Source organism: Ixodes scapularis, unplaced genomic scaffold, assembly GCF_016920785.2.
Source record: "Ixodes scapularis isolate PalLabHiFi unplaced genomic scaffold, ASM1692078v2 PGA_scaffold3__209_contigs__length_174095766, whole genome shotgun sequence".
In the NCBI taxonomy this organism is placed as follows: Eukaryota; Metazoa; Arthropoda; class Arachnida; order Ixodida; family Ixodidae; genus Ixodes; species Ixodes scapularis.
This window is the reverse complement of record NW_024609868.1, coordinates 24,285,283-24,307,985: the sequence shown is the minus strand read 5'-3', so window position 1 is coordinate 24,307,985 and position 22,703 is coordinate 24,285,283. Positions and strand designations below refer to the sequence as shown.

Sequence of the window (22,703 nt, the reverse complement as noted above, 5' to 3'; positions counted from 1 at the left end):
ACTCAGAGTTCTAGAATTAATGCTCTGAGAGAGAGCAATGCGCCGTTGAGAGTAACTACAATAACGAAACCATCTCGGATTCATTTCAGTTCTATATGAGATGATGTTTCCCCTGCGCAAGGTTCACTGTGCGGCAGGAATGAGGTTCATTTCAAGCGCATCTCCGAGTGACACATCCCCCATGACGCCTCAGCGCCTTAGCGCTACAAACAAAGAACACGATAAAAGGAAGACATGTATGCAAAAACTTCTCCAACCTGAAAGCAATGGCAACAGCGCGTATTGCACAGGGGCGAAGGAAAGGGAGTGGCCAACGGAACTGACCAGATCGCTGCCGGGGAATGACTCAGCCCGGCTTCCGAAACAACCCGCGGGAGAAACTCGTTTTCTGCGTTTCTCGGAAGGATCGAGCGCGTTCAAGACAAAAAGACGCCCACGAGCGGGATACAAGAGAGACCCTGAACGGCGTTTTTTTCCGCCCTGTCCGGTTAATCAGTTTTTATCGCACGCCGTTACGTGCGGCATGCAGCGTGCGGCCCGCATTCATTACGCGACTCAGACAGTGCGCATTTTGCCTTTCTGTTGGCGTTCCGTTTTCTGCATTTGATCATTGATGACAAATAGACCGTGTTCTCCTGCGTTCTTAGGTGTTTCTAGAGCCCTGTTGTATCACTATAATCTCTCAATGTAACGCTGTATTGATCCGCGTATTTCAGAACCCGACCCGTTCTCACACTGAACCGCAGTAGCAACTGTGCTTCTGATTGAGCATGCATGCTGTTACAAGAGGTCAATGCAGTCGCCGAAGCACTACGTTCACAAGATGATAACACGATGAATCTAAGAAACGACACCGACAAACGCAGGCGCGATTTTACTCGCGATTTCGCTGTCGCGACGTCGCTAGGGCGGCAGAAAAAGCGCGGTGGAAGCTGTTCATCTCAACGTCGTAGCTGCGAAATCGCAAGCAAGATCGCACCATGTGAACCATGCAGAATTTATATGGTAAGCGACGAGCGATGCGAAAACTGCAGAACAGCTGGACCACAAACTGCAAGATTCTGCTGTCACGCGTGAAGAAAGAAATTCCGAAGGGGCGGTTACGCGTGCAAGGCCGAAGCTTTGACAAATCACACAGGGCTCGAAGCATGCCGCGTCAGAACTATGAGCTCGCAGATCCGGCGTTTCCCGCATTACACGTCTGGTGCAAGGATCGTCCGGTCATTTCGCAAATTATAGGCGCGTACTACACTGTGTGACAATGGCAGGGCGAACAGGCGATCGACGGTTTTTCACGCATCTTAGTATCCAAGGGCTGTCATTAAAACTATACGAGAGTGGTGGAAAGTGCTCATTCGGCTCGCTAACCTAGGGTGTACAATTTTATGCTCCGCCCCTATCCTCCCGAAGTAAGATGAGACCGCTGACGTCGTGTTCGTGCTAGTCGCGCAGTATACTCGAATCGCGAGACACCTAAGAAGCAGAGAACGCACGCGCTCTCTGTGATTATCTGATGCCAAGGGTCTCCGAACGTTTCGGCTAAGGGGTCGGATCAGGGATCTGTCGCTGTCTCGAGGGCCAAAACAATAAATAAGTAAATATAAATGAGGAAAAACTAAATAAATAATCTTATAGATAAGCATTTGCATACAAAATTGAAAGTTAGAGTAAACATTAAAAAAAGAAGACCACTCGTCGTTCAAGTTCGTCTGCCCCTTGACCACGCACCTCGTGCGTTTGTTTACCCCCAAAATCCGTTCACGTGTCTGTCTTCTCTCCCTTGTGTTCCCGTGTTTGTCTGCTCTCTCGTGTACACGTTTGTTTTTTCTCTTCGTTTTTTTTAGCGTTTTTAACCATGGTTCAAAACTGTACACGTGATTTTGCTTCCCCCGAACACACCCAATAACGGTGCGCGATTGGTTGCCTCGTCATCGTGTGCTCCCATACGCGTCATCTGTGTTGTCCTTTAATTGGCGTGCCCCCCCTCCCCCTTCTTACGTTCCGATGCGCCAAAGACGCATTTTGGAACACTTGCTGGCCGTATGAGGTGGATGAATATATACTTTCCAATATTTAGCTAATTATTACATTGGACAAGAACTGGGACCCAGAAAACTCACCAGGCATAAATCAAAGTGAATAGAAACTTTGGCATGTTACGACCGGGCAGAAGACCAATAAGAATGATTGAACTGATGCTGACATTATACAATAGATACGACATAGGACACAATCGATACGACATGGGCATACTCTGATATTACATGGGATTCCAAGCCACTGTGGTATCCAAGGCAATGAAAGTGCTGATTTAGCTGCCAAGGATGCTCACCGACATAATTCTAGTTTAATAATCCCATCCACACTAACAGACGCTAGGGCCAGAATCAACTATGTTGTTAGGACTATGATAAGTTCCCTCTGGGCAAATCCGCTTTATTCTTACAGGCACCTGCACAGCATTGACCCTTTCCGTGTCTTTCGTTCACCCCGCGGTCTTAAACGCCGGACTGAAACTGCACTCCAGCGAATACGACTCAACGTAGCTTCAACGGGATTCCATCTCAACCTCATCGGCCAGCTAGACTCTCCTCTCTGTGAGAACTCTGCCATCACAGACACACTCGAACATGTCCTGTGCCAGTGTAGCTTATACAAGAGTCAACGAAATGAACTGGCAAACTCTCTCCATCTTCCCAACGGAGAAGCTCTTTCCCTGACTCACCTGCTCGGACCATGGGACTCAGCATCGGAAAGGGTCAAATCAACGACCCCCTTCATCCGCTTTCTTCAGAAAACAAAACTGGACCGAATACTCTAAATCCAGGATATACTTTTACGTGAATATATATATATATATATATATATATATATATATATATATGGGAAAGGGGAAAAGACATGGATATATAGAGGTATATATATATATATATATATATATATATATATATATATATATATATATATATATATATAACGGGCACGGTGGCAGGAGGCCGAAGGCGTGGGAATATGAGAAGAAAAAAAAACCTTGGTGAAAACAGCAACAACGGACGATTTATTCTTCGACGTTTCGGCCAAAGTCCGGTCTTCGTCAGGAAGGCCTGACTATATATATATATAAATACCAAACCTTTTTTTTTTTCTTCCCCATCTCTCTCTTTATAATCTTTACCTTCCCTCTTTCCCTCCCCCAAGTGTGACGTAGCCATCCTGCCAATCTCCGCGGGATAACCTCTTCAACTTTCCAATAAACCAATTTTTCTCTCTCTAGGAACGCAAAAGAAGTTTAACATACGTGGTTAAAAATATACGAAAACAGGGAACAGATTATAATAGTCATTCTTATTATTTACTATTCCATGCTTCGGAACGACCGAATTCTTGATATGGTCATGCTGGGGATGACGATGTCCAATTAATAATATGACCAGAAGACACACCTTACGGTAGGTGGTTTTCTCTCGTTTCCCCTGGTATCTTCATTTACGCGGTCGTCTCTGTCGCTGCGCCATTTCTTAACTCGCGCTTACATTCGTGCCGGGCGGGCCTGCGGGCCCCCGGGCGGGCCTGCGGGCCCCCGGCCGGGTTTGGCCCGCGGACCGGGGTTGGGACACCTCCGATCTGAGACCGTAGCGCATCGAGCAGTCACGGCGGGCGACTCTCTCCCGTCCGAAGGAAGCCAACAGGATCCGACGGGCGAGACGGAATAAAATATCCCGGGCATGCTTGCTCGGTCCGTCGGATGTGCCAGGTCCGAGGCAGTTCGTGAGACGGTCCCTCTCTCATCGAATGCGTAATAAAGAGACGGCAGCGTCCAAGGTCGGGCCACGGGATCGCGCGTTGGCGAGGCACAGCTGCCGCTTCCGCCGCTGAAGCCGCCGCAAACCTCAAAAGCCATAAAAATAAATTAAAACAAGGCGTTAACGGTAGTCGCAGAGTGATTGTCGCGCATGGGAGTCATCGGGAACGACTCGCCATTATGAGGGCGGTGGGTACGTGTGCAACTGGGGGAGCAGCGTGTAATTACATCTGCGCGCGTGACAAGGTATACTGGAAGACGCACGGTTATAGCGTAAACACGACATCGGCACTTTCGCTTTGCATGTGAACAATGTAGCGATGAACGTTGACGTGTAGCACTTAGCTTTGTGAGTCGAGTAGGCACGTATACCATCTTAATATGAATTGACCACTTTTAACCTTCGAGTTATGAGAGCAAAATAAGAAAATCTAACGATTGCTTGTTTAGGCTAACTGTGCCCCGCTCTGTAGTTACTAGAAAATGTCGCCTCTTTGGCACTGAGAAATATTGTCGCATGACTGCACTTTTCGTGGTACAAAAGGCGCCACATGATACAAGGACTACATCAGATCGGGCGAGTGTTCACGTGGAGAAAACGGATGTTATAATTGCTTTGAACATTTCATGCACTGTATACGTTCTTCGTTAATTTAATAGATTTTATTTTTGTTTTTATATTTCTTAGTTTCTTAAAGTTCTTTCTTTCTCTCTTTCTTTGGTTATTGAGTTTGCGGGTACCGGTTTTAAGACGAAAATTTAGTTTAAATACACCATCTATTATTTCTCCCCATATGCACACAGCTACTCTAAAATCCCTCATTTTATTTAGGCTGAGATCGCTTCACAAACAAAAGTGGAAGTTAGTCAACGTATACATGATTCTGCGAAAGTCGGCCACTGGGTATCACATACGCAGGCGGAATAGCTTGCTTCATTAACGACTGTGTGCTTTTTTAAAAATAATTTTTAAAGCCATTCAGTTCAGGTGTAGCCAGATTAGAAGAGGCTATTCGCGGCTCCAGATACCTATAGAGGTCGCCATTTTCGGGCAAATACGGCGGTCAAAAACAGGTCGTGCCATACCACGCGCCAGCTCAACGCACAACGCTCGAGATTCTGCAAGGCAGAAGATCCTCCTCAACATAAGGAGGAGGAATCAGGCAACGGTGGACAGAATAGAAGGTGGAAGAGGAGGAAGCTGTGTGTTTGCCTAAGCGAGCTTCCAGATGTTTGGCCTTCTTCGGGGAAGCGATGAGAGGATCATCTACTGTGTTTCGATCGCGCTAACGGATGTTGATGAACGCACAATGTCTGGTTCACAAGGTTGCGTAGGTTGCCAGCACGCAGTGTTGTACAGAACGGCGTTCCAAGGAACGCTGCCGTTTCATTTTGCATCGGTGGAATTGGAACGGGAACTCGTTACATTTTTACTGGAACGGAAAGAGTAACGGCGTTCCTTTTTTCGTTCATTGGGGCCATTTTTATTCTATTTTTACGAGGGAAATTTTAAATGTATAAAAGCTATATCTTTACGATAATATTGTTTTTAACTCGTTCACGTTTTGGTTACTTATCTTAGGATTTATATTGTGTGATCCTCGCTTGGTAACAGTCGGTTGCTGGAAAATGAGTAAACATTAATGTTTTTTTTTTGTTTTTTTTTTAGTGCTTGACATTGCGGTACAAAAAGCTAAACCTTTAGTTGCACGACAAGACACAAAGACGGACGTTTCAAACTCAGCTACGTCTTTCTTTTTTTTTTTTTTTTTTTGCTTTCACGAATTTTTGTACGCTCAGAAATCTAAGGCCGACTACAGCCATTTCTGAACTTTCATAACGAGACCTACAGTTACAACAAAATCACAGGTTACCCGACATCGAATGCAATTTTTTATCCCAACATTGGTCACTTAAACGATACACAAAAATTAACCTTTATTCCTTCTTCCTTTGTCCCCCACCTTCAAACTGAACAACGAATCCAACCTTCACAAAAAACTACTTGTAGTTTTTAAGACTGACCTTCCAAAAGCATACCCTCCCCTTCACTGGTTCGTCTTGCGAACAGCAACCTTGAGAAGCAACTGTTGTTAAGTTCTAACACGGGACTCTGTTAATTGAAACGTGTGAGGTTGTAAAACGCTCGTGTAATGTGGGGTAACATTGCATATGGCTCGTCGGAATCGTCCACCACACAGGTGAATATGGTTAAAAGCTGAGATTTTTAATTTTGAATATATCAACAAATAAAACCTTGATTCCGCTTGGTTTCTTCTCCTGGTGCCCAATTCCATCACGACATATAAATTCGTATGTTCTCATTTGATGGGATAGATAAAAAAAGAAAACTTTGCTTGTTCTAACCATATATGGTTCTCAGCAAAATACAAATGTAACGTATATGTAACGAAACGTTCCATTTTTAAACTGTAACGGGAACGCGTTCCTTTCTCAGAGATGTAACTTGTAACGGGAACGCGTTCCAAAATTTAGAAGGAACGAGGAACGAGCTTTCGTTCCTCTTTTTGAGGAACGTGTACAACACAGCCAGCACGCTGATACTACAACCGTAACGACAGAGTCACGTGTACAACTGTTCGACCTACACAACGTGGGAACCAACGCGGGGCGCACAGTTCCTTGTGCCAGTGGTTCTCAACTAATGATGCTTCGCAGACCCCTTGTGGATCGGCAGAGATGAAGGAGGACCCCGTTCGTGGTGAGGTGAAGGGAAATGCATAGGTTAACTACGATAATGATTTAATAAGTGGAAATAACTAAGGGCTAGTGTGAAGTAGACTTCTCTCATTGACATACGCACCAGAAAACTCACCCGAAAATTGAAACGTTTCTGCTCAATCTAAAAAAATACAACTTTTATTGCCGGGCTTGACTGATGAGGCAGGGCTTCGCGGACGCCTACAATGCCTTCGCGGACTCCCATTTCAGAACCACTGCCTTACGCCATTGTGAGTCACGGTTCTCCCTCGCGGCCCTGTCATTGTTGTCGTTTTCGTTGCTTTGAACACAACCGACGCAACTTTCCTCGCTTTGATTCGGCGGGTATCGCGATAGCCGCCGACATGCAATCACACGAGCCACCGGGGACGGGCAGAAATCTCAAAACGACCTGTTCCGCGACCAGTTTAGTGTCTTCCCACTAGGTGCCGTCCGTTTTGCTGGAGTCGCGAACGCTACCCTCGCCACTATACTGGACGGATCAGCGTCATAGAACACGACCCGACGGCAGCTGGCAAATATGCGCGCCCGTCTCGCTGAAACAACGCGCACGGGTGGCACGGTATAACCACTCTTTCCCCTCAGAGCACGAGTCTGGTTGAGCAACGCGTTTTTCAAACAAGTCGGCCCTGGGAACTCGATTCGGTATTCATGAGTCGTCCTGCCGGAAGCGATGGCGTCGGGCCGACAGACAACACAGCGCGCTCACGGGAGCTTACACCCGCTCTTGGTAGTGGCTAAAAACAAACGCTCGGATGCGGAACGAGTCAGACGATACACCACCACAAGCAACAGGCCGCTACGAAAGCCACCGACATACTAACCGGGTATAGCAACCATCGTTCGTCTATTCATTCCCGTTGTCACTTCACATTTCTGACATGTTCAAGAATACATAGCAGCGTAACTTCACGCCCCTCCTACGGCAAGAAAGCTGTCCTCTCTGTTCAGTCGCCTGTAATATCATATCACATACAATGCATCTATCACACTTGAAGCCCCTTTCAAAGATGGCCAGGCGTTGAAAATTCGCTTCTGTTGAAATTCCGGCTGCTAAAACCGCAGCATAAAAATAATTTAAAAAAAAAGTGGCAGTTGGATTATTGGCTCAACGAGCCTGGGAAATCTAAACGCACATCAGGTGGTATACTAATGGAACGAATGGACGCCGGCATAACATCGGTCCAGATCGAAATAGGTCAGGGATAAGATTTGAACTCGGGACGCAGGAGCTCGCCGCAAGCCTTTTATCCTGACGCGCACGTTAGGATATTCGGACACCGACCCCGAAAGGCCGCGGTGAAACTAGGATACCGTAATATTAAAAGGATGTAAATCTTACGCAAGGTAGCATCTTGAAAACCATTGCTTTTGCTTTTTTCACCCCGGAAGCCCAGAAGTCTGGGATCCCCTAGCTAAAAACAACAACAACCCAAAACAAACAATAAAACACAAAATGTCTGTCCGCCAAAGTTCGAGGAACCCTTTATTACATCCCCGATTATAGCTTCTCAACATGAGCGTCATTTCGGCCGCGATGCGCGCTTTCCGGAATGTTATTGAACACCGGTTGCACGGATATAATCTTCGAGGAGAAGGAAGGGGGGTGGTGACCACTGTCGACTGCACTCGCGCGAAATGCCCGCCGATTCCGAGGGCACTGACTTTCACACCACGCAGGGTCACGGGGAGGGCAAAAGCCAAAGAAAGCGCGGAAGAAAAGATGAAAGACAACGAAGAGGAAGCACCTAAATCGCGCTCACGCCGTGAACGCTGCGCAACGCAGCCACGACGCAGTTGGAAGCGCGTATTCAGGCATTCGCGTAGCCCCGCTCGCCCTATCCTGCCCCCTTGCAGCACACGAACACCACGACCAAGCGGCGTTCGCAGTGTGCTTGAGCGGGCGCTCGTCGCCGCCACGGCCAAAAGCAAAGTGCGCCGGTGGTGGTGGGGGGTTTGCCCTGGCTGCGGCGTGAGCGGCGAAGGGTGAACAAAGGCGGCCTCAGATCCCGCAGCGTCCCTCCTCGCCATCGCTCCTCGACGATTCCGTCGTGGCGTCGTCGTTCGCGACGAACGGCGCAGAGTTTCGCGGTCGAGGACGGCCGGCCGTCAAGTTCATGATCCTCCGTGAACGGCACGCCTCTTCCTGGAGCGAGCAGATGCGCCACCAATGTGACCGTAATATAAAGAAGAAACACGCTTCAGACACTGTCTGTAAACTCTCTTTTGAGTGACGTATGAACAGTGTGAACGCGCGTAACGCGAAAGGGCCCCGAAGGTTAACCTCCCTGTCTTCCCATGTCCTGTTCTTCATCCGTTTTCCCTTCCATCTGATTAACGGGGCCTTTAGGTCCTGCCACTCTCTAGTGTGCAGATATAGATCGCGAGCGAAAATTAAGTTTTTTTTCTTTCTTTTTTTCTTTTTTTATTAGTGTGATGATTATGGATTCAAGATGGCGCCTACGAGAGCAGCGGGAAAACTGACTCACGTGTGTTTCATCGTATTCGGAGTTCTTTAGGAAAATGGGTTAAAGTTGGAGGTCGAAGACATATAACGCTGTAAAAAACCTAGATTTATGATTTTTTTTTTTTCGGGAACAATATTTTTTTTTCATTTTATAATAGGCGGCGGGCAATCTGGAATTCTTGTGGAACGTACCTGGTTTGAATAGCAGTACGCTAGAAAGTCAGCGCTGGAGGCCCTCGCTTCGCTCCTCTTGCTAAACCTTCCACTCAACAGCTTCCATGCAAGCCAGAGACCGCCTTTCCCTCGAGTAGCCATAAAGTTTCAGCCAATAAAGCCCAATCGATACGCCCCTTTATCGTTATGTAGCTGGCTGTACGCAAGTAAGATCCGGGAACAAGATGAAAAATAATTCCCGTAGATATAACCGTAACTTCCTCACAAAAGCAATAAAAAAAAGTCGTACAAACGAAGCATGGAATAGTCTCACATAGCAAACGCAGGAACTCAAGAGAAAGCAAACCTTCGCAGACAATCTCCTCCTCCTCCTCCTCCTCCTCCTCCTCCTCCTCCTCCTCCTCCTCCTCCTCCCCAACCCCCGCACGCACGCAAAGAGATGATATCTTAATAACTTCCGGGTCACAATAGGGACGAGGATAATTTATCTCGGTTGATTCATCGTCGAATAATACTGGTCTGCTTGAGCTTCGCCACGCCCAACGTTAAAGTAGACCTTATTAAGCGAGGCTCAACAAGAGTCAAACGATTGTGTCGGCGTAAAGAGTTTACACGACTGCAATATACGCACTATAATTCCCACCGCCTTAAACCACCCTGTCTACCGACGCGCGATGATTAGGTCCATCCACCGGAGCAGTGCTAAAGTGCCCGGAGGAAGCCGGTACACGCATCAGCCAGTACGCTAAAGGGGTGTCCAAACAGGACACTACAAAACGCACGACTCCGACAAATCGTGAAAATTGAAGCGGGCGCGAAGCGGGCGCGTCCGCTTCCATTTTTACGATTTGTCGGAGTCGTGCCTTTTGTAGTGTCCTGTTTGGACACCCCTTAACAAGGCAACAGTTCGGCAGTTTTAGCCACAGCACTACTGTGGATCTGTTGTTACAACAGAAGCGCTGAATAAGTTTCAAGCAACCGAAAAACTCCTAGCGTGCGGTTTCAGTTTCTTGATATTGTACAGGCTAAACACGATTGTGTTAAGGAGCTTTGGCTGTACAACTTTCCATGTAGTTAGTAAGTTCGAAGTTTAACCCTAGCGTAAAGTTTTCTCCCCCCCCCCCCCCCCTTAAAAAAAAAATAAAAAAAATCTTAATATGCACAACGGTCACATGTATTATGGCTCATCGTTCGCTCTGGGATTTCACACTGACAGAGCACATCACGGCTGCACAAAAAAACTTGATCCAGGAGGATGTCCCAAGAAGAACAACAACAATAAGCCCCCCTTTTTTTAATGGATATTTAGACCGGGGGATGTTGGGCTGCCTTGATGAGAATCTGGTGCTTCTAGACGGGCAATTTATCCGGTTCACTGAACGGTAATCTGGGGTCTTGAACCTGCATCACGCGCTAGTGATTATACACGACCGCGCGCCAGTGCGATGCCCATTTTGATCAAAACGGGTACGGGCGAGGATCGAACCCAGGAATTATCCCTCGGTTCTGCAGCACGAGCTTTCGCTCCAAGTGCTCCGATCGACGGAGCCGGCCAAGGGACGCGGCGATGCACGTAAGAACTCTCGGAAGCGGGCACGCGGTCGTCAGCTTTAAAAGCAATGACAGCCGAAGAGCAACGGGGCTGCACGACGTTCAGGGCCTGGTGATTTCTCCCATAAGAACACTGGTCTTGGAGCTTTGTTTTCGTATTTTATGACCAAACTCAATGAAACTGCACACGCTTGTTCAGCTTTTTGTGCTGATTTCATATATCTAATAATTTCTTCAGTCAGTAGAATTTTCCTGAAGATAATTAAAACTTCCCCGCCTTTGTTTGGAGGAATGATATAGAAAAAACTGCTCAACAAAATACCTTTCTTAACACATGGCCAGATACTACGAAGTGTAAAGAATACAATGTTGGAAATGTTTTTAAGATAAATGAATTATTAGTGATTTCACAACATATTGAAGTTCAGTGCTCAATACATGGCTAACAAGTAATTAAACAAAAGATCAAATAAACAATTTTCTAGACTTGTATTAAAAAATTTGCTCTCAACATTGTATGCTTTACATATTTAGCAACACATTTCAAGAAAGGTTATACTTCTGACTGCTTTAGATGCTGAGATATCCTTTCTCCAAATTTTCAATGAGTCCAACAATTGTGTTATGTGAAAACAATGTTTTAGAGTCAACTTTAATGCACATTCAGCCCGCATAGACATTATAAATTGATTTATAGCTCAAATATTCATCCACGAAATTAGAAGCCTGGTAGATTCAGAAGAACAACAGCCATCGCCGCTTTCAAAAGAAGGCAGTTTTAGGAAGTTTTTGACTCCAAAGACCCATGTCCCCCCTTAACAAGCACCCATGGGTTCCCATAAGAGGAAGAGATGCCAGAAAAAAAAAGAAAGAAAGAAATGATGCGTTTCTTGACAGAGAGGTCGGTCAAAGAGATAAACTGAGCTGGACTCAGGAAGTGACGGTAATGTGTTTAAAGCAAATTTCTGTTAGTAGTAAACGACAACGTATAGTCTGTTCGGAATCGGAACCGACTTCCTTCTCTCCTGCCTGTCGTCCGGGCTCTGCCCAGAAAGCCGCACTCAGCCGGCGGACACCAACTGCACCCAAAGTCCGAAGCAACCATAGCCCTGGGCTAAGGTTGCTTCTGAGGTTCCTCAGGATGATAATGATCATGACGACGACAACATCGACGATGATGATATGATTGTTTAACGCATTACGTTTTGGAAACTCGATGTTATATTTATATTTTTGCATTCGTGCCTTCAACAAAATCATCGCTCAAAAAAAAAAAAAAAAAAACAGGTCATGTTTTGTGATTACTCCAAGTAAATTACTATTTATAGGTCAACGAAAGCGCTCTGGGTTAGAAGTGGTGAACTATATTTTTTCCGGTGGCGGATTGTAGGGTGGCTCGTGGCAGACGCTCACATAGAGACTTGACTCAAGGCCCACGTCCCTAAAACGGAGGCAAAAAATTCTTCATAAAAAAAAAAGTCAGGTTCAGGTCTTTCTTCTGACTTCAATAGACCTATTGCTACATTACCCAAGCATCAAGGAGAATGCAGAGATTGGTGTTCCACGCGCCACAAGCGTGCGTTCCCAGTATAAAAGATTGGAAGTTAATAACCGAAATACAGCTTTGACGAACGCGCGTGCAAGATGTCATTTGTTTTAGGTATTTGCTTTAGAAAAGTTACTACTGCTGACGCCAGCACGTGCGGCGCGTGGAACACCAATCCCTGCATTCTCCTTGGCGCTTGGGTAATTTTGCAATAGGTCTATTAGGACAAACTTCGCTGAGACTGCCGCGGAGACGACAGCTCTGTCCCCTTCGCTATATAGGAGCATCGAAGGCCGCGCTTCATAAACATGTGTTCGCACGCAGTAGAACATTTTAGCACGACCTTGCATAGGACAGAGGGAGAAGGCATTGACGAGATTTCCCTATTCTTTCTCTAAAAAGGGATGAAAACCCCAGAACGCTGGGGGCTCCTCCGCGCCTTCTTTCGCTGAAAGCGCTTTTGAAAAGAACGCGGAGAAGTAGCGAGAGGCGCCGGTCACGTTAAAGTGATCGGAACATTCTTTACACCAACCAAAGAAGCTCGCCGCGCAGTGTTGTTTGCTTTCGCTGGCAGTGCCATTACGTTTGTCATGCCTCTCTTTTCGAATGCTGTGGAAATTTTTTCCACAATGTATTTTTTGCATTATAAAATTTTTGTTTGATTTTTTTTCCTATAAATTATGTATTTTTTGTTTATTTATTTTCCAACCTGCAACATGGGGCACCCCCAGGACCGGGGCCCCTGGGCCGCAACCCTTTTATCCTGTACCTTAAACCAGTCAGGCTGCACCCTTTGTTCGGTTTTAGTCTACTTAAAATCACACAAACAAACAAACAAACAAACAAACACACACACATACACACACACACACACACACACACACAAAAAAAAAAAGCTTTGGTAATTATGTTTACGTCTCTTACTTTGCGGTTCGGTCTTCAGCGCTCTTAACGGCTAATGCTTCAATGTCACAGGCTGCGGTGCAATAATCAGAAGCCCTAAGATTTACCACTCACGGGAGTCCCTAAGCTGTCCGCTACTACAATATCATTCGGTCGTTTTTTGCCGTTTTCCGACAATTGGCAGCGAGAGGAACGGTAACAGGGACTTTTCAACAATCCTCACTTTGACAGCTGATGTCGTTCAGTGAGTAGAAATAGGACCTTAGACAGGTCTTATGCGCGTTTGCAGCAATGCAATACGTTTGCAACTACAGGGTCTTGGCAAAAAATGTACAAAAATGCGTCTCTGAAAAGTTACTCGAACGCCAGCACCATGCTACTAAAACAGCTCGCTAACGCCAGCACCATGCTAGTAAAACAGCTCGTCTTCGCCCTCTCCTCCTAAAAGCAAACCGATAGGGTCGTGCGAATAATCGAAATTTCGAATAGTAGTTCCGAATAATACACTATTCGATATTCGCTTCGAAAAGAACTGCACTATTCGCGTTTTTCGAAGTGCTGATTACGGCGGGTTAGCCCCGCTGAGTGCGCTTCTTACTAAGCACCGGTGCGCTGCGGAGAAGCAAAACCCGCGGAAGTAAGCTCCGTGGGTGTTACTTCTCCGCATTACATCGGTGATCGCCAAGAAGCGCACTTAACGGGGTAAGCCGCCGCGATAAACAATACCGTAATTGCGTGCTCAAGAAAAGCATACATTCAAAGCGGGATGGAGCACCCGTGTCGACTGTAATTGAAAATAAATGGAAACACTGTGAATGTGTATATCTACATTGCAGTAAAAGTTTCAAAATTAAACTTTTATGAAAGAGTATACTATGTTAGGCAGAGATGCTTTTACAACCTGTGTCCATCATAAGCGACTCATTCTTTTTTAACTTGAGATTAAAGAAAGAATATTTTATATATCAAGATTTGTAAATTCATTCAATTGGTATTGTTGGCCATCTATATAGGATTCATTTTATGTCAAATCCGTCGTTTACTTGCCATCCCAGGACACCAGACCTTCTGAGATAACAGTTCATAAATATAGATAGATTAAGCTTAGCTTATGAATGAAAAAGTGGAATAACCTTTACAGGTTTAGCTGGGTTTTCGTCTAAGCATTATGCAATGGTATCGAAAATATTCGGCCAAAACCCCTATTCGCTTCGAATTCGCTTCGGACTCAAAATCCACTATTCGCACAAGACTACAAACCGACACAGACAACAAAAACACAGACGCCGACTTTCGCGAATGAGGTCACGTCATAGGATTCAGAAATATTTTTATGAAGTGTAAGGTCATACATTACTAGAATCTCCAGACTCCCTCGGAGTGCTCAGTGCGAACTTGAGCAGCTCCCACGAGAGATCGAGCGGAAGATGGCGTCGGGCGAGTCATTGAGGCGCAATGTCGTAGGCGTTACGGAAAAAAAAAAAAAACAACGAAATACGTTACTCGTTATTTTCAAATAAAATGAACGCGTTACCGACCTACGTTACCCCAAAATAAAAGGAACGCGATAGAGCTATAAAGTAATGCACGTTACTTTTGCGTTACTTTTTCAATTATGAATTAACACGTTTTTCTCTTTGACGTTACAGGTATGCATAAGTGCCATATTTTAGGAAACATTAGATCCATCTGTTAGCGTCAGCATTACCGCGATGAACGTTACGCCTTTTTGAGTATCCGCCATATTGTATGCATCCGGCTCGCACCCCAAGTCCGAGTTTGAATTAATAGGTTTACCACCAGGTTTTCTATTACACATCCAGAAACTGAACATAATTACCGTATCTTTTTTACGAGTATATAAATGGAACACCTAAATACTCTAAGAAAGAAAAAAAACGCGAATCAAAACGCAAAAAAAACGCGAACAATTTTATGAATTGGCGCATAAAAACACAACAAAAACTGCAATGCATTTTTTTTTTTATGTTCCGCGAAGAATATGTAATTAGTAACGCAACTACGTTATTCGAAATGAGTACCGTAATGAACGTTACCCGTTTCAGTTTTGAAAATGTAACAAGTACGTTCCTACGTTACCGAAAAAAGCACCTAGTTACCCCCAACACTGGTGACGCGTGACCGGTGCTATTCTCTTGGACGCGCGTCAACTGTCGCGGTGCACGGGAGAACGCTGCTACAGGGATCGCGCGCTGGTCGGCTGCTTCTCAAAAGACGGCGCCGGCACGCTTCCTGCCGGCGGCGGCAGTTGTGGCTTCCCAATTGGGCCAAGGACGCGACGCTGCGCATCGAGCGGTGGACGAAGCGGCGGCGACGTGCGCTCTCGCAACGCTGGCCGGGCAATGGGGACAGCCACGCCCGAATGTCGTCGTTCGTCCGTACACGAGGATACGCCGTTCTTGTGGAACAGCCACGCTCGCCGCACTCTCCCCCGCCTCTAAACAACCGCGAGGCATGGCTGTGTAGTTCTGACCACCACACCCCCCCAACTCGCCTGTTTCCTGATACGGATCCGCGAAAGTTAGTTCTACCCTCACGCAGCTAGCTCGTGGCTCTTCTATCTATCGCCTAAATATATCGGAGACGTGACGGAACAAGAGCGTCGCTGTGGCCGTATCCTCTCGAAAGCGGATTGTAAGGTGTCTAAATATGACTTCAGTCCGCGTTCTATCTGTGCAGTACGATTTACCGTCCACTCAGACAAGAAGGTTTGATGAGGTTGACGCTGAGAGCATGAAATACAACAAGGACTTCATCGAATACTCTGTTGTTACTCTCATTACTCTCATGTAGAAATAAGTCGTACATCTCGCAGATTACCCAGTTGGAACTCCACGGTCGCCAACTATGAGCCAGATTTCCACCTGCTCCAATTTGGTAAACCGCATTTTGAATTCCAACTCACTGGGATGAAATGAAATTTAAAAGCAATAAATCGAACATAAGGCATCAGAAAGCACTGTACTTTCTACCACGGTCTCTCGCCTGGACCTGTCATATCGCTGAACTACTCACAAGTAAACTTCTCGCAGACATGCCATCCTACCAGCCTTTCTCACACTTGTGCTTAATCAACCGTCACTAAAAGATGACTGTGAATGACAAAAAGCCCAAAGGCAGTGAAGCGTGTTTCGATATAATATTCGATATGAAGAAAGCAAAACACGAACAGGGGACCTGCCTCTGTACCCTGTTTGTGTTTTGCTTTCTTAAAATTCAGTATGCGCTGTTTTTCTTTTTCTGTATTTTTTTTTTTCTTCTTCGGTACGTGATTTGCTCATTTGGTCCCCTAGTGTAACGTCGGCGACGACGAGCAATAATCGCCGCGGTGTTCGTCGGGACGCAACGTCGAAGCCCCGCGGGCCGGACTCGCGTTCCCCGCGGGGTGCCATGGTCCTCCCGTCGAGAGGACGTCTCCGGGACGTCCCGAGCGCGGGCGGTGCGTGGCCGGCCGGCCTCCGCCGCCCTATCTGGGTCGGGATCAAAGAGCCGCTCAGAAACCGGTCGGCGCGGCGGGCAGGTATCCGCACGCACGTGGCCGCCAGACTCGTTACACGGCCGGGCTATTTACGGAGGACCGCTTTCTCTTCCCGTCTCGTTGGGAGGCGTGACGCTCAGGTTGTGCCGGACCTGATTGCCGGTTCCTGGTCGACGGGACGAGCATCGCGGCCTCGGCGCGGTAGGCAAGGGGGACGGCGCACCTACACTCCGTTCATCCCTGAAGCCGCGGTCCCGCAGCTAATACATCGTACCTATGCTGCGTTCACCCCTTAGCTGACAGTGCGTTTGAAACTACCCGCTCGTTGCACCAGTCATATGCCCAGATTTCGCCATGAACACGCAGAGAGAGCGGGGTTATATGAGGAAAGGAAGGGGCTAATTGGTCCGGCGAGGACGTAACTTCAACTGCACTGTCAGCTTAGGGGTCAACAGAGTGTACGCACGGGAAGCAGGGAGAGAAAGCTCGAGTTCAATGCGCGTGTCGTGTCTCGTGGAATTTTTGGCTGGTCAAGAGATTTTCCTGCTCGGGCGAATAAAAGTATACCGGGACCGATTTCGGGGTATTGAATTCTCCGCTGTCCGCTGTGTAAGAGCTCACGAAGACGTTCGTATTTCTGGCAGGTTTCCGTGTAATGTCGGCAATTAGGGCCTGCAGTTCGGTTCTGGACATGGTTGGATAGAGGGGTCGTGAAAAGGGCTATATTTTGGAGACAGAACGCCTCATGTCAGGAGGGTTTATTGAAAAACGGTGACGAAAGTACATTGAAGGAGCAAGCACGCCGATCCACTTGTGCCGGCCAAAGGCAACCTGTAAAGCGAGCTGGTGCCTACGTGCAGTATCGAAAACTCGCCCTGCATTTGTGACTACCATTTTGGATTGTCATTCGCAAACGAGGAGGACGATGCCTTTGGGGGGCGCGCACTGGAAAAGGGGGGGTGGGGGGGGGGGGGAAGAGAGGCCTCGCGAACATTTTTGTTTTCCCACGCCGCGATCTCGCAGACTGGCAGGGGAGTTCCCGAGCTGCGCCGGCGCGACTCCATTGCCAGCGGGACACAGCGGGCGCGGGGCGAAAACTAGGGCTGCCTATACAACAATGGGAACCCCCACCCGACTGTGTGCGCTCGCTCGGACCCCCCGCCGCTCCGTAACGACAAGGCCACAGGGGCGGGCGGTCGCTCCCCGCGTCCCCGCCGTAGCTTTTGCGCACGATCAGTGCTGCGGAAGACGGAATATTGGTCGGCAGCCAAATATCGCGCGCTCCTCGCAGAGCCTCTTCGGCCAATGACCGGGCGCTGGTATGCGGTCCCAGCCGACGAACGAATCAAGAAGTGGAAATTCAAACAAGCTACGCCCCGCGTTTCTTCAGCTGTCCGTGACTACGCACAAAAGCTTAGATGTGCTATTAGAGCGACGAGGTCAGACCAAGAGATCAGAGCATGGATAAAACCATCACTAAAGAGGGTCGTCGTCCATTTGTCCGCTTTCATGAAACACAACGATATAGAGGTCCTCCCTCCCCCTGCTCGGCCAGGACGCACATTCGATGATGTTCTGAAAGTCTAAAGGCCGGGTCACACTGCTCATACACGATACAAAAGACACGGCGTTCGCTGCGGACACGGTGACAGGATTATGTGCGGAGGGGCTTCAAACATGATCGAAGTACGTTTTCTTAATACATGTGTAGGCGTCGAACAGGCAGTTTTCGTACCGTCACACAAGGAAGAAACATGCCTCAGACAGACTGCATGAACCATCTGAATCATCAGATCGCTCGCAGCACGGCTGACTTATTCGTAAAGCTTAGTGCGCCACCTATGTCTGAAAGGTTTGGAGTTCGAAGGCAGCCAGGGGTAAACCTGTCAATGTTCTTCCGAAGTCGGGGACATCGACAGCCGAATCACGAGGCAGCTGTTAGGGGGCGGTCTCTTGATCGGAGGGGGTCGAAGGACCCCATCGTTACATCCGGCCGACTCCTGCTTGGACAATGGCTGCAGCTTGCAGCTGCCATTGAAAGGCCCAGCCAAGCCATAGAAAGAATGGACGAAGCAGACGGTTGGCGTCGGCGATCTTGGATGTACTTCCGGCGTCATTCTGTACATATTCTCGTATCATCATGAATATATACATATATATTTTTGTACCGTTTTTGAGCTAAGTATTTTACTATTCAGCCAGTATGTTTTTGATGGTTCACGTGTGATAGTTATGAGAGATTTCCAGTGACCAACTGATAGCTAAGATCAAAAACGGTACCTGAAGGACTGCTATTGTCATTCGTGACTTGTTTCGCCCTTCGTCTTGTCAGCGGCTTCCCCTCTCCCGAACGCTCATAGCGGAAACGAGAGAACGATGCTAAACAGATTCCAGTTGTAGGTCTCCCGTTGTCTTCCCGAAAAAAAAAAAGAAGATAAATATTCGTCGAATACATTTCTTGACGGGTTGGCTTTGCTCACCAAAAAGGTAATTCATTTGGCGTTTTTACCGAGTCCATATTTGATACCTTAGAAAACACTGTCAGGTTTCGTAGGAATGAAGGCACCGAGGAAACGCTGAAGTCAATTCTAAAGAGGATATGTAATCAGGTAGGGTCGTACAACAAAATAAGCATCTTCTATATTCAATTCTGTTCACCTTTGTGTGCACCGTTGCTTTCTTGTTTGCAGCCCTCTTTGTTCCGCCGTCAATCTGGCTCGAATTTCGACCACGTAAAATAAAAACCGATAAGCGCCGATTTATAACCCGGAATCGTACCTCCTAGTCACATGATACTCGCGATGGACACAATTTAGTGGAAACAATGGGTGCATAACGGCACAAATCTGGCACCGTCCCAGCACGCGTATTCCGCCAGACTGCTACGACCTTGAGTTCGCCGAGCTAGGTCTCGCTCTGCTACCGGAGGAGCCCTGGCGTAAATTAAGTGCGTGTCAGCTGAACACAGCTCGGGGTCGTAGATCACACACACACAGCTTGGGCCGTGAGGATTCGAACGCCGAGCGGCACTCGCGCACTTGAATGAGTACAGGTGCGAATCGCAGCCGCTCGCGCCGTACCGTCATGATGTCGCCATTCCTACTTGAATATATTCTATTGTTATACGCTCCGCTTGAACTTCGTCGCTGTTCGGAATGATGCAAGCTTCTGTTGTCCTTGAAAATTATACGATTTTTTCTTTAGACACTTTGTAGTCGGTGGCAGGTTAAAGATTCAGGGCCGCGGCTTTTAAGAAACAGCAGAAGGAAAGCACTGCCAAAGCCAGCGCACGAGCTGAGCGGGACTCCAACCGTGTCTCGAGACGCTCGCGCGCCCTAGCCTTTGCAGTGCTTTATTTCGCCCTGCTTGAGCTGTGACACCGTTCTAGCAAGCCAGCCCAGGTGTAGCTCCGCCTTTAGCACGCAGCTCGTTGTTCTCTGCCGAGCTTTGGCCGCGCATTCAACGAAGTAGTTATCTAAGGCAGAAAGCTCACGCTAGACGATGATATAAGAATCTACTCCCCGCTGACTTACGAGAGAATTTCGCTCGTTTTATCGAAACACCACGGAATTTTCTTTCGGTAAATTTTCATCGAAAGGAAGCTTCCTCGTCAAAAGGTCCCATTAAAAGTGTGCGCGTCCCGATTCTGTAACTGATGAGCTGTACAGCTGTTTGCGAGCTCAACTGGCCTAACGCCGAAGCCACAAGAACGATGCACAAAAAGAGAAGACAGAAAGTGCGTGAGCAATTCCAATCCCGCTGCTTCCTGCCCTGGGCTGTTCCCCCCCGGGAAAACAAAAGAGCAAAAGAATGCCGCTGGAAACGCGAGTCAACGTCCGCGCCCGACGGGAAAAGTGTGGGCCGCGGACCGCGGATGGGGGGACCTCAACAATGGCCGGCACGACCGCACGGAGGGTCACGGAAGTCCGCGCGCCGCACCGTCTCTTCCACTCTTACATGTGTTCCGGCTACAAAGGTTGCATCTGACAGCTCCACATTTTGAACGACACGAGCCTAGTATAAACAAGAAAATGAAAAATATCGTAATAAATCCGGAAATCTGTCTCCTGTCAGATATAGAGCGGCTTTTAATTGCGTCTCCCCAGTAGAGGGTCAGTTTACATAGTGCAGTGCCGTTGACTTCTGAGCTGAGAAAGAACTCGGCAACTTTACGAGGTAATGCAAGAGCGTGAAAAGCACCTGCGCAGCTCTGATCGTTGTGCGAGCGCAACTTGAGAACCTTTAACAACTCTGTATCGAACTCCAAGAAATTCAAGGTCCGCGATTATTATTTGTCCAAAGGCAAAAAAGAAAGCTGCCGGCATTGGACGTAGCTTGTCATGCTTATGCAATATCTCGAAAAGATAGCACCTGTCGAATGCATTTATGAGCGCGCCAGCACAATTAGACCCCTCTTCAGGGCAAATTCGTAGTTTGAGCACGACCAAAGTTTAGACAGTTCGTCGAGGACTGAAAAGGAATAGCTTGTTTTCTTTTTTTTTTTTTTTTTTTCTTTTAACAAGCAATGCTGTCAAAGCTACTGAGCGAGCGCGTGACTTCATCTATGGTTTCGTTTACGCCAGAACGCGTGCAAATGATCAACGAGATGAAGCCCCATGCTCGCGCCAGCAGCTTTGACAGCGTTGCAAATTAAGTGTGAACGGGAATATAATTTTTCATTATTGCGCTAGATAAAAAAGAACAAGAAAAAAATACAAAATGTCAAGCTTTCGGAAGCGTTGGGACTCAAGGTCAGTCTGTATGTGTGTTCCGCGCGGCGCGTCGACATGTGTTCATTTTAAAAGCGCGCACGTGTCACTGCGCCGACTAAGCTCACCGCCAGCAAGAACGTTAGTAGAAGACAACATTGAGAAAGGAGGACTGACCTGCTGCTGCAAAGGCGAGCTGTCCGTGCCGGGTATCTGACCATTGGTCGGCCCTTCGGACCTCTCCGTCACCGTGATGGCCATCGGCCCACCCCAACACCGACCACGTCTACTTCACAGCCGAGCTCACAACAAACACGGGCACGATACACGATCCTGAAGATTCCTGTGAATCCAGGGAGGGCGGAACACTGTCTGGTTCACTGCCGGTCTGCCGAAGACACTCCGGCACGCTGCGTGCGTAGCCGAATAGTTGTCGGATCTTGCTGCGCGCGACGTACCACGCCCTGGGAAGGGAAAACGCGTTTTCGAAAGTGGCTGTCTCTTTCCGAGGTTGCCTGCCGCCGCTGCTTCCTAGCCACCGACGAGCCGCATTTACGGAACGAACCAACGAACACCTCAGAGCTAGAGCGAGGGTTGCCTTTTCACTCTCTCTCGCTTTTCTCCTTTCCCTGTCAGCTGTGGCGAGGGAACGAACAAGTCGCTGAAGTGGGGCCAACAAGTTTGTACGCGAACGGGAAGTCCGCCAAGTCCTCCGTAATTCCGTACACACTCTCAACGAATCTGCGGTTATTGCCAGAGTCCGTGAAATACGCTGAAAGAGCTCGAAGCTCCGTAGTGGCGAGGGAATCCGTGAACTTGGCGAGTGAGGAGCTGACGCGGGAAGAATGAAACGCGGATGTTTCTCTTAGGCGTTGTGTCATATCGTTCCTAGATGGCAGCAGCTTCTCACGCGGGGCTCGAAGCGGCAAGTTTAAAAAAGTACGACCGCGTAAGCTGCTAGTATGTAATTAAAGGCAAGTAAATTATTTTTGCACTTCCGCTGAATAGGCCGGCTGATGAACCTTTTGATAAATTACCCTAGTTCGAAGGAGCATGCTGAGAGTGCTTTCTAAGGCAAAGTTACAATTCAAAGGACAACGCAGATCATCCGCGGATATCCTCACTAAACTGGCGGATGCAGATAAAAAAGATTTGGCGGATTGCGGATCGGACGCGGATATTCGTGGGTCCGGATTTACATTTTTTGCCGAGGCGGCACATAAACGTGTGAGACCGCAGAGTGTAGAGTGAATAAGTGAGTGATACTATAAATTATCACTCACTTATTGCTACACTGTATGGGATCCTTT

General features: G+C 47.6%; 1 protein-coding gene across 2 annotated transcripts in view; it reads right to left on the bottom strand.

The window, feature by feature from the left end:
- The window catches only part of LOC8029528 (ankyrin-3), a 225,125-nt gene extending 203,030 nt beyond the window's left edge, over positions 1–22,095 (bottom strand). Inside the window, exon 1 of one of the 2 annotated variants that reach the window (XM_042292344.1) lies at positions 21,571–22,095. In XM_042292344.1, coding sequence (XP_042148278.1) covers positions 21,571–21,654 — 84 coding nt within the window. In that variant the 5' untranslated portion in view covers positions 21,655–22,095. The remainder of the gene's footprint in view (positions 1–21,570) is intronic. The other variant, XM_042292345.1, reaches the window with a different exon arrangement.
- Between the last annotated feature and the right edge of the window lie 608 nt (positions 22,096–22,703).